The 19,071-nt window shown below is 44.8% G+C and overlaps 2 protein-coding genes across 5 annotated transcripts in view; both read right to left on the bottom strand.

The window, feature by feature from the left end:
• The window catches only part of PUF60 (poly(U) binding splicing factor 60), a 33,622-nt gene extending 18,230 nt beyond the window's left edge, over positions 1-15,392 (bottom strand). For 2 of the 4 annotated variants that reach the window (XM_069780300.1, XM_069780302.1), the window contains exon 1: positions 15,275-15,392. In XM_069780300.1, the coding sequence (XP_069636401.1) occupies positions 15,275-15,301 (27 nt within the window). In that variant the 5' untranslated portion in view covers positions 15,302-15,392. Of the gene's footprint in view, positions 1-4,599; positions 4,623-15,274 lie in introns of those variants that run through there. The other 2 variants (XM_069780299.1, XM_069780301.1) reach the window with 2 other exon arrangements.
• A 2,501-nt stretch (positions 15,393-17,893) lies between these two features.
• Positions 17,894-19,071, bottom strand: part of NRBP2 (nuclear receptor binding protein 2) — a 29,248-nt gene continuing 28,070 nt past the window's right edge. Inside the window, exon 19 of the mRNA XM_069780303.1 lies at positions 17,894-19,020. Coding sequence (XP_069636404.1) covers positions 18,996-19,020 — 25 coding nt within the window. The 3' untranslated portion in view covers positions 17,894-18,995. The remainder of the gene's footprint in view (positions 19,021-19,071) is intronic.

Genomic DNA, 19,071 nt, shown 5'->3' with positions numbered 1-19,071 from the left:
ACCCATTCAGATGGCAAAACAAAACCAGTTCTCCTGGCATAGGAACAAAGCTGTCACTTGGAAAAGATATAATATCAAAGTCATTGGCATTTTAGCAGAAGGAACAGCGAGTATTCCCACTAATTTGGTTCCCATTTGTTCAAAACAATCACTTGCTCATGGCACTTGTGGTACTGGCTAATAACTTAAGACATTTCCTGTGGGCACAAACGTCTCTGAAAGACCAGTGATGATCTCCTCCAGAAAAAGAATAATCTTACAGGTACATCAAGATCTTACGAACTTAATACCAAAAAGCAGAACAACAAAGAGCTATTTTTTGGCTACATCTGAAGCCTCAGAGAGAAAAACACATCTTTCAGGAGCAAAAGATCCTGCATCATGGCTGCACACAAACTGCATGTTTCATTGCATCCTCTTTATCCTACCACAAGGCAAAGGGGAACACAGACTGATAAAGAGATGAGCTGCTGCAACAACTCTCAACAAGACATAACAGAACTGTCAGATACACTTAGTGATAGCAGAGTGATTCAGGTAAAAGTACACATACATTTCCAGAAGAGCCATACACTGTACATCAGACTGCTTAAGGGAACACCAGCCCAGTTCCTGCACTGTGTCTACTGCAATAATACTCAGTAGACAACAGACCAGTCACCCATTTCCTCCAGAATCACAAGCTCCCCGACAGCCCGATTTTTCACTTACGGTATTTTCCTATTTTTTTTCTATATATTGGTATGTAGAATGTTCTGTTTGTGACAGGGAGGAAAAGTGCAAAATAGTCAAGACACTTTAACCACATGAATTCTTTCCACAGTAAATGGCAGATACCACCTAAGTATAAATGAAGCTCAAACATATTCACATGGTATTCTCAATTTAGGGTAATAATTTATATTTTTTAAATTGCTATGGAAGTAACAGAAATTGCAAGTTCAAGAAGAAAACAACAGCAGAGAGGAGACAAGCAGCAGCTTCTCAGAAGGCACCTTGGCACAGGCCCAGGCACAAGGTAACAACCCTCAAGTCCTCCCGACTAAAAACGAGTGGAATGCAGAGCACAATAGCCCCAAACCTCAAGGCCTCCTAAGTGTCTGCTTCATCTATAGTAATTGCAAATTCTAGCTGTGAGAACAGAAGCTTCAATGTGACAGCCCTTCAATACCATTAAGGACCTACCATGAAGGCTGCAATCCCCAGCTGTATCTGTTACCAATTAATATGTATAATATGATTGAAATAACCAGGGAGCTGCTAAAGTCCTGTGTACAGCCCGCATCTGTTAATATTTAAAATAGGGAAACAATAACTAGACATGATTTCAGGTTTAGGAACTAACTATTAGACAATAAGGCTTTATGTTTATGTCAGAAAAGGTAATAGATTGTGGTCTGATCAACAAACCTTGAAGAACAGCTTGGAACTGCCAAGACAGAGTAGAAAGAAGGTAAAAGGTATTCCTACAGGGGGAAATCACAACCACAGACTCATTGACCACCTACTCAAATGATGCCACCTACTCAAAAGAAGACAATGAAAGAAGACAGAGTCTGCGTGAAGAAAAAAGAACCAATCATTAATGACAATAATAATGAATATGTATTACTTAAGTATATAAATGTGGAAATTTTTAAGACAAGGGTGTGCTGTCTTGAGACAGGCACCCATTCATGCACATCAATGAAATTAACTTGAAAATATCTCAACTCTGTGTGTTATTGGCTTGCACACTGGGTAAACGAACCCCGTTTGAGGGACAACATATCTGCTGGCCTGTTTGCTCTTGTTGCCCATACAACGGACGCAGGACTGTGACATTACGGAGTTCTGCACAATAAATCTCCCCAGCTGACACCCCTCCAAGCTGTTACAGAGGGACTCTGCACCTACTTTTCCCTCGAGGTGGGGCTGCCACAAATCCTCTCCCCCAGCTGATGAGGGGGGTGGAATTGATGCTAAATGCTGCTTAGTCAGCTCATTAACCAAATTTCTTATTTTACTCACTGGGTATAAAGTGGGATCACATTCTTTTTAAGCAGATAAACTTTAATTAGTGCATGCAGGAAGGAAAAGGCTATTTTTACAACCTGTCACAGTGCACACATAATCAGTTTATTTTCCCCACCACACACACATTACTTTATATGTTCTAACACATTAAACGCAACGTTGGCCATTATGTTGCCCAGTCATTCTTTATCTTGAGATCCCCTGGCAATTTATTTACCTAAATGACAGTGACTATTGGTACTAGAAACTTCTCATGAGGTAAGCTGTGTTCATCTTCCCAACAGAACCTTGTCCATTTCTTGTGAGGATGCAGAGTAGGACTGGTCTGATTCACACACTGCATCATGAGGGAACTCTACTTTCCTACTGAATCAATGCAACAGAGGAAGAAGTGAGAGTGTGACTACAGCATGATGGTCCCATTGCTGGAACTATCCATCTCACAACCTCACTGCCTTCTCGGCTTAGAGCAGCAGGATGCGGACATGCCTCTGTTGTTCATGTAAGTTCTGCTTGTATCATCCATCAAAAGCAGAACTAATTTCTCGACTCAGTGTTCACCATCACCCAGTTAAAATACCAAAATGGACAAATATCCTAATCTGTTCAGTAGTAGACACATACTAGGCTGAAGAGACTCGTGTCTCTGAACGCTACTGGTTTCAGTACAAAAATTATCGTGGGAAAAACCTAAGTTAATAGCAGAAAACAAGATTTTAAGCACTTCCTTTACCAACTGCAAAGTTTCTCCCAGATTAACTCACTTGCCTCAGTCTACCAGAAACTGCAATCTGCGTGCTGCCTCCTACCAGGCTGCAACGCTTCCTTTGTTCTTTAGTCAGACTATTAAGGGCGAGGAGTGGAGCTCACCTACCTTGAAAGTAAAGAAAGCCACAGGACAAGTTTCCTGATGTTCAGAGAGGTATGCCCTAGATAATTCTTACTCTATTTTATAGCAACAGTTGAGACTTCTGGTTTTGTGCATTGAGTCTCAAGTTCACTGTAAGGGGTTTGTGAGCATTTTATATTATCAATGAACATAAAGCAGATGCAAAATAAACCCTCCTAACATAAAAACATACTCTACAAGTATCTGAATACAGTGTTCTAGAGTTGCAGTTACTTCACTGGTCCCTTCAGATCAAAGTTCATAGCTACACTGAATAGCACACCAGGACCTAAGGGGAATAGAAGTACAACAAAAGAAAGCTGACACATGAATAAGAACAGAGGTAGTTGGAACCGTTCCATGGCTGCAAATTGGGAAACTCAAGTGCACGCTACTGATCAAAAGACACTATTGCATAGTCCATGTGCAAATTAAAAACAAGTATCAGCAAAGCAATATAGAATCATAGAATCATTTAGGTTGGAAAAGACCTTTAAGATCAAGTCCAACCGTTAACCTAGCACTGCCAAGTCCACCACTAAACCAAATCCCTAAGCACCACATCTACATGTATATATACATGATATAGTAATGGTGACCAGTTTGGTACCAGAAGGCTACATCATCTCCAAGATTGATTTTGATCATGGAACACTGAAAAAAAAAAAAATCTAAAACAAACAAACAAACAAAAAATCATTCTTGTTCCTAACCAACTGGCTAGAAAAATATTTTTCACCCAGCTCTCCTGGCTCCCATTCCCATTTCTTTACATCTTATGTATATGCTGTCATACAGGCAAGTCCAGAGACCTCCTTAGTTTTCTGCAGACAATTTTAAAAGCCCACACTTTTTTCTATTGCTGTTTCCATGTCCTCTCAGCTTTTAAATATTGAACTATTGCAATTTAGGAGCTATGAGACTTGGGAGAAGAAAAACATAGTGGAAAAGCTATCAAATTTAACCATTCACAATAAAAAAGCTACTCCATTGATTGTAATCTGTTATGATTCTTAAAAACAAAGACAATTGCTTATCTACATTTAAGGTAATTTAGACATTTGAGCTCATTAAATGTCATAGCTTCCAAAAACTGGTTGAGAACATCCAATTTCCAGCCTGGAGGGTAAAATCAAAACTAAGGATGATGAAGTGATCTAGAAGCAACAAAGAGTATCCAAGAAGCCCAACCCAGGCACTACTGGTTCCAACCAAGCTCTTTACCACTACACATCCCTCCAGAAAGAAACAAAGACACATGCCTTTGCGGATCAGCAGTACAGCTCTAACAAAAATTTATCACCATGTACCCTTTAACACTGAGAGTTTCTTCAAGGAAGACTACCACCCTCCATTACTCCAGTCTATCTGAAAAGCAACAGATCCCCATCTCTATCACTGTTCACTGAGAACCAAGACTATTGCTTCTCTCTTTCCTGGCACCTTAGGATAATACCACTACCAAGAAAAGGCTCAGCACAATTAATTTGAGTCTGCTAGACAGTAATGTAACATAACAGTACCTGTTGAAAAGCAGTTGGTGCTTTATACTAAGGCTGGCCACCTTGAAAACTGCCTTATTTAAACACACTGTTAACAGTTAGGAGGGAACAAGAAAAATGGGAGAGAAGTTGACAACAGAAGCAGGCAAATAGGAGCTTCTTTTAAAAGAGAAATAAATAGAAACTCTATACCTGTTGCTATGAACATTGCTTCTGAGCGTTGCTTGGCCTTTTAAGGTGGTTTGAACTCCAAGAGTTCAGGCACATTCGTTGGAAATTTATTACATGGTTGAGAATTTCTCTGAAGTATAAACACACACAAGAGAAAGAAAAACACAGAATCTTATTTATTTTAGGAACCATAACAAGCAAACACGAAGATTAAATAAGACAGAGGTGGAAAAAGGACTGATGAAGTACCTGCCCAGTATACTCAGTTTAATCCTTGCCCTACCACCTGCATGAGTGCTTGGGAATCTGCGTTCATCTGAATATTTTCATACAACACCCCACACCAGTGGTGAAGCTGGAAGAAGCACCACCCAAATGCCTGGTCAAAGGCAATGTTTCTACTTGCACAATAGGTTATTTTTCAGAAAAGGTCCTTCTTTGCATATATAAATACATTTAAGTATTTTGCCCCTATTTAGTATCCAAATCTTGGTGGATTCAGCTGTAACCACTGTAACTCTGCAAGTCTTTCTGTGCACGATGGCTTTTTACTATTCCTGAATTTCTTTAGTAACTACTCTTTTCCACCCCCTATAGAATACTTTTTTTTCAAATGGGAATAGCAGCGCTAGTGAGTTATTTCTTCTGTTACTGCTAGCATGTGCCACTAATGTACTGCCAAAAAAATCTGGAGCATGGGGCATGCCCAAGTTTTTTCCACCATCTTACCAGATGTGTTCTATAGAGAATAGGCAGGGATTAAAACCTTTCAAAATGTGTCATTTTTCTAGCATCTCATGACCAAACTGTTTATATGACTGTGTATTTGGCCAGTAACATCTCTTCCATTTAGGTGAACAAGGAGAGATTCTATGACAAATTTTACTGATGTTGTCAGTAGCGTAACATAGTTCTTCCAGAGCACCAAATTCTACGCAAATCCAACATCTGAAAACATGTAAAGTCTTACGTACATGCACACAAGTGATCTATGTACCCTTGAAACAATTCCTTGTGATACATTTTCACTGCATTTGATAGAACTCCTCCCCACTGGATCAGCACTGAGAAACGAACAAACAAAAAATCTTCTAGATGTTACCTTTACACGCGGCATGCTCTGCATTATCATTTATCTGTCACAGAACCCAGAAATCACCCGCATCTCAAATTTCAGCTCCCAAAGAAAGAAAACTACTGTTCCTGACAAGCTACAATACAGTGCTAAAATAAATGAATATGCACACGATAATCCTCTTTCTCTTGATTCAAACAAGAAAGTAAGACACACAGAAACATATTCCTCCCTCTCAAAAGGGATCACCACTTTCCCTGACCATCATCTCACCTTCTTATTGACAAATCCTTCAGCGAACCCTTCTGCATGTGAGGCAGCTACAGACAACACAGTAAGTGCAGTGAGAGCGCTTCCAAATAATTGCAATGTCCATGCTGGGTTCCTCTAAACTGCAAGTTCTCTCCACCACTTGCTTTTAGCAGAAGACGGCTCTCTTGCTCTTATTTGACACTAGCAGTCTCCAGAATTACTTTTGCCAATGTGAAACATGACTGAAACTCTTGAGATTCCCAACACAGCTTATGTCAAACAAAAAAGTTTACTGCCAATAAAATGCTAATGAAATCCAAGGAGGATAAACGCTACATCCCACACCTGGGACAGACTAACCCCCTGCAATGGTCCAGGCCATGGAGTAGCCTGTGGAGAAGGAAATAGGGGTCCCAGTGGTCAGTAGGCTGAACATGAGCCAACCTTCCTTGCTGCCAGAGTGCACTAACAGCAGCACCCTGGGCTGCACCAACAGGAATGGAGCCCACAGGTAGAGCAGTGATCCCCCCGCCACTCAGCATTCCTTAGACCACATCTGGACACTGCATGACTTCTGGACCCCCCCAACACAAAATACTGATCCACTGGAGCAAGTCCAGCAAAGGGCTACCAAGAGTGTGGAGGGGCTGAAGCACCTGCCCTGTAAGGAGAGGCTGAGGGAACTGGATTGTTTAAGTAACACTCAGGATTGCCACCATACTGGTGATGCTGTATGCAAAAAGCCCATTAAGCAGTATCCAGTAACCATTTCCACAATTAATCCTTTTCGGATGAGAACCTTGTAAACGGTGCTAAGTTAAAGCCTCACAAACAGCTGGTCCAGAACCCACCACAAGCAAGGGCAGAACCCCCGGGAGGTGAGGGCAAGGAGAAGGCCTGAACACGCAAAAGGAGAAACTCCTGGGGCGGACTGACTGCAGGCTGCTCCCCCTCACCCTCCAGTGAAAGCTCCAGCCGTCTGTAACGCCAAGCTGAGCCAGCAGGCACTTTACACGTACACAATTCCCCCCCCCAATTGGGAGCTTCTCAGCTCTGTTTAAAAATTAACTATCCTGACAAGGAACATTAACAGCAATTTCACCTTAGCCTCATTAAAATACAAACACATTCAGTTGACAGATCACTCTTCCCAAATCAGTTAAGGGAATCCTGCAGTTACATCAGTGCTCCAGAACTGCACGAAACAGCTAAGTGAACTTAATTTTATTTGACAAAACTTGCTGTCACTGAAGTCACCAACAGAGAACACGCATCCCCCCTGCAGGAAAGGACAAATTATCTAACTCAGCTGTGATTTTAAGAATGCAAAAAGAAAGACAGGCAAGCAATTGCACATGAGTATATTATGTATGGCAAAAACGGTTAATAGTATTACTGAATGCACAGAAATAACTGTCTCCTTATAAATGGAACTGGTGAGAAAGAGAGACATACTGTATCCATTTTTGGTGTACAGAGATATATTTTAAAGAATGTTAAGAGTCCGGAAAGAGCTTAGGAAAAACACAGAAGTGATGCAAAAAAAAAATCACAAGACCATGAAAACAGGTAAATACCTAAACGAGAAGCACTGCATGTCATTCTGAAGTACTGTCACTGAGGGTGAGGAGGCAAGCGCGCATTAAAGGAGCATTTACAATGGAAGTATATCAAGGACCAGTGCCTCAAGCTGTGACATACACCACTTTCACAGTACTGGTATCAAAAGCAGTGGCACCAAATGTCTCGGACTATTTAAGTTTCTTTAGCAAGACTTTAACGATTTAACCAGTTATAACAGATGATTTCATTTCTAACACTAAAAGGTACTGACCAAGTTAGTGAGAATTTTCATCAAAATTACATTAATAATTAACTGTAAGAATTTTGTACGGTTGTCCACTCTGTCACAAGCAGCAGCATACATAAATAGTCCACTGCACATTACAAACAGATCTTGCTTGTGGCAGTAGTACAGAAACTATGAACTATTTCAAACATGCAGAAGAGATTTAATAATTACTTCGGGTCAAAAGAAAAGAAGAAATATATGCAGTCTTCCAAGTAACTTGTACTGGTCCTCATAAGCTTCATGGGGAACGTAATTACCTCTTCCAGGCTAAGAAAATTTATCCCATAAATACTGTCCTGGTTTTGGCTGGGATAAGAGTTAATTGTCTTCCTAGTAGCTGGTATAGTGCTAGGTTTTGGGTTCAGTATGAGAACAATGTTGATAACACTGGTGTTTTCCATTGTTGCTCAGTAGCGTTTAGTCTAAAGTCAAGGATTTTTCAGCTTCTCATGCCCAGCCAGCAAGAAGGCTGGAAGGGCACAAGAAGTTGGGAGGGGACACAGCCAGGGCAGCTGACCCAAACTGGCCAAAGGGATATTCCACAGCAGGTGACATCATGCCCAGTATATAAACTGGGGGAAGCCACCACTCAGGAACTAACCGGGCATCGGTCAGCGGGTGGTGAGCAATTGCATTGTGTGCCACTTGTATATTCCAGCTCTTATTATTATTATTGTAATTTTATTATTGTTATTGTTATCATTATTAGGTTCTTCCTTTCTGTTCTGTTGAACTGTTCTTATCTCAACCTATGAGTTTTACTTTTTTTCTCCGATTCTCTCCCCCATCCCACTGGGTGGGGGGGAGTCAGTGAGCAGCTGCGTGGTGCTTGGTTGCTGGCTGGGGGTAAACCACAGCAATACCATAGCTGAATTTTAGATCTCACATGCAGATACACAGCTACTTCCTGTAACACATGACCTTACAGTCAAAATTAAGAATGGTTAGTTTAACTTCTACAGTTAAAAGCTTTTGAGGAGGACCTATTGCTACTAACATCTTTGTTAGAGCTGCTTGCTGCTGCTAATTGCCCTCCTGCTGAACAACGCACATGTGCAATGTTGGTGTTCTTCAAAAAAACTCCAAATTCACATACAATTAGTAAGCTGCAAGTATGTTAATCCGCAAAACGGTAAGTGCTAGAAATACCTGTGCAGGATTGCCCTGCAGTGATTCTGATTGCTCTCAATACAGGAGACTTACTACAGGAGACATTCCTGCAGATGTTTCCATAAATTACTTGTGCTGCCTGCAGACTACACGTTCCTTATACCAAAGGCAGCAGCAAGAGCAATCTAACAATGCAAAGGTGAAGTCATTTCAGTAATGTTAGGGGAAGGAAAAAAAGCTGAAGCTTAACTCTACCCCAGTCAAATCTTTTCCCAGACACCCTCTATCTTAAAGCTTCCTTCACCAGCTAAATTAAATGTCTGCTAGGTTTGTCCTAGAAGTACAATACCATTTTAAGTGATTCCCACAGTTTCTGATGAGAACCAGATAAAATGCTTATTTGTTGGGAAGATAAAAGTTTGCACCAGGAGTAGCATACGGCAGTCTTTAACTACATCCCTCATGGGAAGGTACTTCTTTTGCTCTGTGAATTAACCCACATACTCCCACTGACAATTGGGCAGTCCTGAGTGAGTGGCTGTAAATTGAAAACAAAAAAATACTCCATGAAACAAAACAAAGAAAAAGACCCCTTGGAATTACTGAATTTGTGCGTGTGTCCCCAAAAGGTAAACTTTATCATCATGATCACAGTTTAAGTGCCACTTCAGGACTGTGCTGGGAAAAAAGGTTGTGGAGAGCGCCACTCCAGGTTCCCAGCCCTACCTCTGCACAGCCTGGCACCCTCCCCAAATACACCCACGGTTGACAATTACTTGGATGCTAGGGGCACAGGGTACCAACAGGCAGCAGCACATCCCATAGATTTTTCATGGAGTAGCTGTAGGTCCAGGAGGGAGCCAGTATTATGCAAGAGCTCAGCAACTTGTTTCTCTTCCTCCTATCCTTCTTTTAAGTAAACCAAACCACTGAACACTGCATCAGATGCACCTGAAGTTGTCCAGGTTTTAAAGAATACCTGGGAGGGGGATGGAAGGTATTGAGCATTGCACACCTTCTTCACTTTACATGCAAACATACTGCTTAGGCTGACTGAGTGGGCACACATGCAGACCACATGAAGAGAGGAAAAAAAACTGTTACGGCTCTGACATCAGGAGGAAGAGAGCTTGCCATACGGGAAATCTGCCTGTATTGCAAGCTGAGGGGCACAGCCTATGGCAACAGTGCAGGGATAATGGATTCAAAAGCAAGCATTGAAAAAAATATGCAGGTGAAAGAACAGATACAGCCAGTAGAGCTAATCCAGGACAGCAATACAGTGTGTCACAACAGTAATATTCTGGGTAACAAAACACAGTAGTACAGTCCTGTTATTGTAATCAATAGCATTTGGCACCAAGTAAAATGATAGTTGCAAAACTACTTCAGTATAATTCTACCTAAAATTCAAATGAGAAATAGGGACACTTTTTCCTCAGTAGCAGAAGGACTAGAAAAAGGACAGGACAGGTAAAGAAGTGGTGATTCCCATCTTACATTCTAACCAAACTGCATGGCTTTCATATAAGATACGTTCAATAAATGTTTACTGATGGACTCAATGTAAGGTAGATTTATGACATCTGATAAGCATACGCTGCACTTGAAAAGCATCAAACATTTTGGACATTTTAAGTTATAATTCATAAGACCCAACACAGCCTCCTTACAAGATGCACTCCTTTTGACAAAAGCCCTCTGCTTTCTATTTTAGTTATTTTTCCCATTTAATTGTTTCCAGTACAACAGCAGAGCCTGTACTGCAAATCTACTTTCAGAAAGTTAGCTGAAAGCAAAACCGAAGTCCACCAAATTCCAGAACTGAGCTCCTCTTAATTGATGTTCCTTTGTCCTTAATTCTCAAGCTTTTCTAGCCAGCCTTCATGATTTAAATTGTCCCAGAACAGAGTAAATGTTGCAGCTGTTCCGATAAGACTGCAGAAGCACTGGACTTTATTTAGACCAATTTCCTGGTCACATCATAGAGCAGCTAATTTTCCTTCCAGCATGGAAAGGAGTTTTAAAACAGATAGAGGCACTTGTGTTGGACTTGAAAAGAAAGAAGCCAGGGATCACGCAAAAGGTGCTTGTGGGGACATTTGAATTGGGTCTTCATTTTAAGGACCATTAACACCAAGACCATGTGTCAGTTTTTCAAGCACAGCAAGGTAAAACACATAGTGGCAAAAATGCTGATGAATTAACACGTGATATTGAATGGTCAGATTCACCTCATTTCCAGCAAGATAAGAACTAAACCCACATAAAGAACACACAGTTTATGAAAGAGCCTACTTTAAAAAAGTGGTTTTAACTCACTGTGTGAAGCTGGTCAGAATGAATGCTCTACTTAAGATGTTTAACAGTCCTGAAGTTTGAAATAAATATCTTCCAGTCATACTACAAAAGCCCATACTGAATAAAAGCATACAATCGTCAGTCAAGTTGGAATTCTTGTTCCTGGAAGGCTGTCTCTTACACCATGTCATTTAAACACAGAGATACCATCTAGTCAGGGAGCAAGCAAAACAAACAAACAAAACCCCCAAAACCACACTTCCTTCTATCTCAAGGCTTATATGCCACATGATCTTTTGTCTAACTAATCCTTTTCATTTTCTTCATTCCCGATATCTACTGCCTCTTGTCAAAACATGCTGGAAGAGACACACGTACCAACAGAGACACAGTTTACATTGGCTATTCTTCTGTAGCCAAACTGCTGAACAACATCAGCATATTCAAAACATGCATCTTGTTCTTCACCTCCCATATCTGTCACAGTACTTGCGCACTTCTTTCAGTCATAGGACTGCTGATGCCAAATTTCTTGTGCTCATCTACAGGCCATCATTACCTCCTTGCTCCTGCTGATACAGCCACCCACTTACAGCAGCACCAGCTCTGAAACTAAATTTTAAGTTCCTGGGGCCCGTAAGACTCTTGCTTCCAGCCACCAGAGTAATCACAGGTTCATCAAGACTTGCTTGGACTCCATGCAATGCTTCATCTGTAACACGATTATAACTCTCTGAATGCAAATGTCCATTTTAACCTGATAGCGTAAGCTAACAGGGTTGAAGCTTGAATGCTTGGTGTTTGAAGTCAATTAAACAAAAACAATCAAGCTCCTTACACTTACTGTACTCCGCTCAGCTCTTAATACTCAATCTGAATGCCAGACTTGTAGAAAAGTAACACAATGGTTTCCTTTACAGCACTGATTAAATTTGTTTGTAATAGCTAATGTACATAGACAAATAGAAACTCTGAAACAAGGTCTTTATTTTTCTGTTTATGTTGCAAGGCCCTGACAATTTGGTGTAAACAGACTTGCAACTCTGACAGTCTTCTGTTTGACTAGCCACCACATCATTTCACTTCCATGCAGCAAAACCATGCAGTGGCTGAGAGTTATAAAGTTGGCTAATTATTTTGCCTTTGAAACATATGTATTGTCATTTTAAAATATGCATACACCAAACTATACAGTGACACCCAACGAACCGGCTGAAGCAGTGTGCTGTGAAATAAAGGACAGTCACTATCTTAGCTTTGAGGACAAACAAAATCCAATGTCTTCACACATCCTAAGCAATATAACATTCCTTGGGTTTTGATCATCTTTGGAATTGTATTTAACCTCACATGCTCAAGACTTGAACACTCATTCCCAGCGTTAACCTGGCAAACCTCCTAACCTAATGAAGTCTTAATTAAGCAAAGATGAGATGGGAAACAAAGTGAGAGCTGTTCACATTTGCTCCCAATTATGAGCACCAATATTGTGAATCCAAAAGGGGAAAACCGTGAACGGCAACTCCTTCAGGGTTCAAAGGTAGACCCTTAAAGAAAAACAGAGCAGCTTTAGAATTAGACCTATTCATGAGAGAAATCCAGTATTTCCTACAAAAACAATGAGGGGGGGGGGGGGGGAAGAAAAGCAGAAAACACAAAACCATTAAGAAACATCCTACTGTGTCGCACCAATGGTCTATCCAACCCAGTACTCCATGTAAGACTCCAGTCTACCTGGACTTCAGTAAGGCCTTTGACACTGGCTCTCACAGCATACTCCTTGAGAAGCTGGCAGCTCATGGCTTAGACAAGTGTACCCTTCACTGGGTAAAAAACTGGCTGAATGGACGAGCCCAGAGGGTTGTGGTAAATGGAGTTAAATCCAGTTGGTGGTCGGTCACAAGTGGTGTTCCCCAGCGGTCAGTATTGGGGCCATTTCTCTTTAATATCTTTATCAATGATCTGGACAAGGGGATCGAGTGCACCCTCAGTAAGTTTGCGGATGACACCAAGCTGGGCAAAAGCGTTGATCTGCTTGAGGGTAGGAAGGCTCTACAGAGGGATCTGGACAAGCTGGATCAACAGGCCAAGGCCAATTGTATGAGGTTCAACAAGGACAAGTGCCGGGTCCTGCACTTCGGTCACAACAACCCCATGGAACGTTACAGGCTTGGGGAAGCATGGCTGGAAAGCTGCCTGGCAGAAAAAGACCTGGGGGTGCTGGTTGGCAGCCAGCTGAATACGAGCCAGCAGTGTGCCCAAGTGGCCAATAAGGCCAAGGGCATCCTGGCCTGTATCAGAAACAGCGTAACCAGCAGGAGCAGGGAAGTGATTGTTCCCTTGTACTCAGCACTGGTGAGGTCGCACTTCAAACACTGTGTTCAGTTTTGGGCCCCTCACTACAGGAAAGACATTGAGGTGCTGGAGCATGTCCAGAGAAGGGCAACGAAGCTGGTGAAGGGCCTGGAGCACAAGTCTTATGAGGACTGGCTGAGGGAACTAGGGCTGTTTAGTCTGAAGAAAAGGAGGCTCAGGGGAGACCTTATCGCTCTCTACAACTACCTGAAAGAAGGTTGTGGTGAGGTGGGTACTCTTCTATCAAGTAACTAGCAATAGGATGAGAAGAAATGGCCTCAAGTTGTGCCAGGAGAGGTTTAGATTGGATATTAGGAAAAATTTCTTCACCAAAAGGATTGTCAGGCATTGGAACAGGCTGCCCAGGGAAGTGGTGGTGTCACCATCCCCAGAGATATTCAAAAAACATGTAGGCAAGGCACTTCAGGACATGGTTTAGTTTGGTGGCATGGTGGTGTTGGGTTGACAGTTGGACTCGATCTTAAAGGTCCAACCTAAATGATTCTGTGATTCTATGTGCTCCCTCCAAATACCATCAGATGCTCATGAGCCTGGCCACCCCCCTCACAGCTCCCCAGCATCCACAACTGTATTACAGGCTACCTTCCCTGGACGCTTGACACCTAAGAGGTTTTGTATTTCCATTTTATACAATTCCATAGTTAGCCACAAATAAAAGGACTGGTCCAGGGAAGGCTGAATAGTGCCTCAGGGAAGCACTTCAATTTCTTCTATTTAAGGCTAACTCACAAAGAAAACAAACGAGCCTCTGAAATTAGTGTTCTGCTTTTTTACAACACTAGCAGTCCATTCAAGAAAGTTCTAAAGAATGTTCCCGAAAACACAAACAACTCATAAAAATCAATACTGTTGGGATCCTTTCACGAATACACAAAAGGAACAACAGGAAATATAAAAATAACCAGCCCGCACTGGGCACCTAACCTGTTTTGTCAGGAAAGGTGACCAGCAGCTCACATTTCCACCTCAGGCTACAAGGCTCTGGGAGAGAAAAGCCCCTGCTAAATCCTTTTTTTAAATGGCCCTAGCACCTACCCAGATCTTTTTAAAGAAGCAAATTTCTGAAAGCAGCAAACAAGCCCACAGGAAGTAACACCCGTGTACCCCAGCTCAGTGAACACGTATTTCCTAAACACCAGGGCCGGGATAAACCACACGCTAGTTACCGACGGCGCCTGGAAAACGCGACACCGACGACGGTTAAGCGCCAGCGGCCGCCCCGACGATCCCCCCTCCCGGGGCCCCGGTTCCAGCCCGTCACCGCCGGCGGCGCGGAGGGGAAACGGGCCGCCTTCCCGGCAGGGAAGCCGCCGCGAATGCGGGGCAGAAACCCCATCCGCTGCACCCGCGGGACCTTCAGCGACACGGCCGCCGGGGGCGGAAAGCCGCGATCCCCCTTTAGCGGCGGGCCCCGGGAACGGGGCCGGCGCAGGCGGAAAGGCCGCCCGAAGGCGGCGGAGGGCCCGCAGCCACCCCGCGGCACCCGCCCCCCGCCCTCGCCCAGCGGAGCGGAGGCCCCGGCGGGACGCCGAGCCCGCCGCACCGGTCCCCGGCGGGGCCGCAGGCGGGCCCGGCGGGGCCGAACGCGCACGACGCCCCGCAGCCGCGGCGAAGCGCCGCCGCCGCCTCCCCCGCCACCTCCTCCAGCCCGGCCGGCGCTACGCAGAGCGGGTCTGCCTGGGCCCGCCGCCCCGGCTCGCCCGCGGGAGGGCGGCGGCCGCCCTGCTCACCAGGGAGATGGTGGTTGTAGCCGCCATCTTGTCCACCCCGTCGGCTGTCGGCGCGGCACTCTCGCGAGAGCTCGGTGGCGCGCGCGACACGGGAAACTCTCGCGAGCCCGCCGGCGGCGGCGGCGGGGAGAACGTCTCGCGAGAACTTGGGGGGCGTCACGCGACTGAGGGCCGGGCGGCCCGGTTGGCGCTCGTCTCGCCGCGCCGGAATGGCGCCGGTCGGCGGGGCCCAGACGGGGGGATCGGGGGCGGACGACCTCGGCTCTCTATCTGCGAGTGCCCCGTGGGTCTGTCTGCCCCAGCCACGGGGCGCGGCGTGAGCGCCGGGGGGGTTCCGTGGCCGCGCCAGGGTCGGTACAGGCCTGTACGGCGCGGTCGTCGCCTCCGGCAGCTGCAAAGAGCGAGGGCTGGGGAGTTGGGGCCTGCAGCGCTGCTGCTGCCGCCTGCAGAAGCTTCTCGGGGGCCTCCAGAAGCTGTTGCTGCTGCCAGCTGCAAGGCTGACCCGTCCTGCGGGCAAAGGCTGTGCCGTGACGTGCTCGAAGCGCTCGAAACGGAGGGCCCTGACTGTTACAGGGTGGTCCTTGGTCGTTAGGTGGGCATCCGGAGCTAAGAGCCCCGGTTACCTGTTGCGGAGATATGTAGTTGCCGAATAGGCAATTTGAGAGCAGCTCCAGGACCCATCTGCTGAGAACTGAAGTGAAACATGGCCCTGCTGTCTGACTGTCCCCACCCTGTCCCTTTTACTCTTTATTTACTTTGCAAATGGGTCCAACCTCTTGCATCCAAATTTAAATGCAAGGGCAAGGTGAAACAGCCTGGCACAGGTGATCTCTGTCACAGGGGATGGAAGTGCTGCTCTGAAATAGGGCCCCAAAAAGACATCCCTTCCCAAGGTGGTGGTTCTGCTTTAAAGGGAAAATGCCATTAGTAAGGGACAGAGATATGTGCTGTTACACCTTGCACTTAATTAGTTAAACTGGCATGAGAATGTTGTGGCCTCTTGCCCCTGCTACAGAAGAGATGCAAGGCTACGGAAAATCTATAAGTTTACAGATTCTGAAAGCCTGTTTTATAACAGATATCAAAAGTTCAGGCCAATAAAGCTTATCAAAAGTAGTTAAAAGACAACATCTAGTTACCGTTAGGATGAGAAAGCCTTGCACTGCAAAAATTCTTTTCACCAAGGAGATAAAGGTATGATACCTGAATTGGAATGTGAAACAAGTGTGCCTTATTTTTAGCCTAAATTTAAGTGACAGCAGTTAACCACTGGAAAACATTATTATTGAGACATAGTGGATTCCTACATTATGCAATCTCTACTAAAAGGTGTGCATACCACAACTATAATGTACGGGCAGGAATTACAATCCTAAGCAGCTGATCAGACTTGACTATCGGTGTCTGAGGACACATCCCATCCCCTTTCCTGTAGGACAGGACTCCAAAGAGTCGTGTCTGACTTGCAAGTGTGAGGGCAGGATTTCCATTCTTGTGCTGGTGTCAGTTTTGCGAAGAAGGATAAGCATCCTGCTGGACATCAAGCTGTTAGCCAGCAATATGCCCTTGCGGCAGAGAAGGTCAACATCTGGGAAAACCGTGCCAGCTGCTTGAGGGGACTGATCCTTCCTCTGCTCAGCACTGGTGAGGCCACATCCGGAGTGCTGGATCCAGTGCTGGGCTCCCCAGGATGAGACAGACATGGAGTTACTGGAACGAGGCCAGGGAAGGGCTTCCAAGATGCTGAAGGGATTGGAGCACCTGTTGTAGGAGAGGCTGAGAGAGCTGGGGCTGTTCAGCCTGGAGAAGAGAAGGCTCACGGGGCATCTCATCTGTGTGTACAAATATATGGTGAGAGGGTAAAGACGATGGAGCCAGGGTCTCCTCAGTGGTGCCCAGTGACAAGAAGCAATGGGCACAAACTGAAAAAATGGGAAATTCCATTTGAATGTAGGAAAACACTTTTTTTTTTTTCTGTGAGTGTCACTGAACATGGGAACAGGTTGTGCCCAGAGATCCCCATCTGTGGAGATACTCAAACCTGACTGGACATGGTCCTGGGCAACCCGCTTTAGCTGACCCTGCTTGAGCAGGGGCGTTGGACTAGAGGATTGCAGAGGCTGGAAGGGACCTCTTGAAATCTCCAGTGGTCCTGTCCAACCTCAACTGTTCTGTGATTCTGAGAGCAGCCTGTCATGGACTGGAAATGCCCTGCAGTAGCTGGTTAATGAATTCATCCTTGCTGAATGCAGCACAGCCAGTAGCAGGGAAATCCATTGGTCAAACTGAGCTGAGACAAATCAAACAATGAATTCAGTGGGGTGAAATGTGTTAAAGAAGAGCTAACTAGCTCATCAGGGAAATGAAGCAGTTGGTATATGAAGGAGTTTCTCAGTTTGCAGAGGCAAGTGCAAACTTGTTCTGGAGACAGAGTGATTTCTGAATCAAGCAGCTGTATGATGTTCCTCCACTGAACTCCTTCTCTACCCAGTTTGCCTGACTTTGTGGATAAGTCTGTTGAACTCAGGGAAGCTATTTCACATCTTCTTAGTTTAACTGTAAGATTGACTAAGAAATTATCAAGCGGTTTGCTGAGTGGAGTGCTCTGATGAGATAAGCTACTTTCAGTGGCTTTATTGATTTGTCAGTTTGTAAAGTTGGCACAGCATAGCACAACTGGGAAATACAGCACAAATCGGCAGCTCAGCATAGCATCCTAGCATGGCAAACCCAGCCCGGCATGATACAATTGGTGCAACACCGCAAAGCACGGGCAACGCAGTGCCACATGGAAGACCCAGCACAGCGCAGAACACCAGCACAGCGCAGCATGATACAGCTTGTTCCACATGGCACAATGTGAACAGCATGGAGCAGCACTGCATGGCTTTTGCAACACAAGTAATTCCTATTTGCACTTTTCACCAACTGAACCCGACATGCACAGCAGCTAAGATGACTGCCCCTTTCTCCAGGCTAATGACTGAAGTTCCAAACACCACAGGAGAAACAGGGAAGGAAGACACATCAGGGTTTTTCCCCTTAAGATGCCATGAGATTTTGGAAGGCCATAAGACAAACTGGGGAATGACAAAGGTTCTGTTCAGCACCAATGAAGTTTCTGCTGATCCACATGTTTGGATCCAGCTGGTGAGTTTGGATTTCTGGAATTTCTTCTCCTGCCATGTCAAGTCCAGCTCACCAAGTCCTCTCTTCAGCTTACACCAAGGTGTGCAATTCTAATTACAAGGCATCACAGTGGTTCACCTGTGCTGGGAAAACCTTAACGAAACAGGAGAAAACTGGGTATAAAGAATGGAATGTGGCAGACCAGAAGCTGTGCCAGAGCCTTCCAAGCCTGCTCCTCTCCTCCCTTCTGCAAGTATTACCAGCTGGCAAAGAATCAAAAAATAGCTTTGGGACCTGCAGTGAAAAAAGCTTATCATTCCCAGAGGGAAATTTATCAGTTTGGGGGATTCTTGCAGCAGCTTTGCATCTTCACAGACACCATCAGGAAGGGGCTGCAGGGAGTGCTACCCCACTCCTCACAACCCCCTTTGGCTTGCTGCTTCAGGAGTGGGGACCAGAACATGTACTCCTGCTTGGTCCTGACTTATGATGCACATGTAATTTCTCGTGTTTGCTGATTACTCCTCCACTTGCTGTTGCCTTTTCACACCGCAGCTCAGGCACACACCTCTCATGGACTGCAAAGGTTCAGTCAGGAGCGAGTGGCCCGGTCAGTCCTGCTGGAGGAAGTTCGGTCAGGAGCCCCGCAGTTTCTTCCAGTCTGGTAC

This window comes from Haliaeetus albicilla, chromosome 3 (genome assembly GCF_947461875.1).
Source record: "Haliaeetus albicilla chromosome 3, bHalAlb1.1, whole genome shotgun sequence".
In the NCBI taxonomy this organism is placed as follows: Eukaryota; Metazoa; Chordata; class Aves; order Accipitriformes; family Accipitridae; genus Haliaeetus; species Haliaeetus albicilla.
The sequence above is the reverse complement of the archived record's forward strand: the minus strand, read 5'-3'. Positions and strand labels throughout refer to the sequence as shown.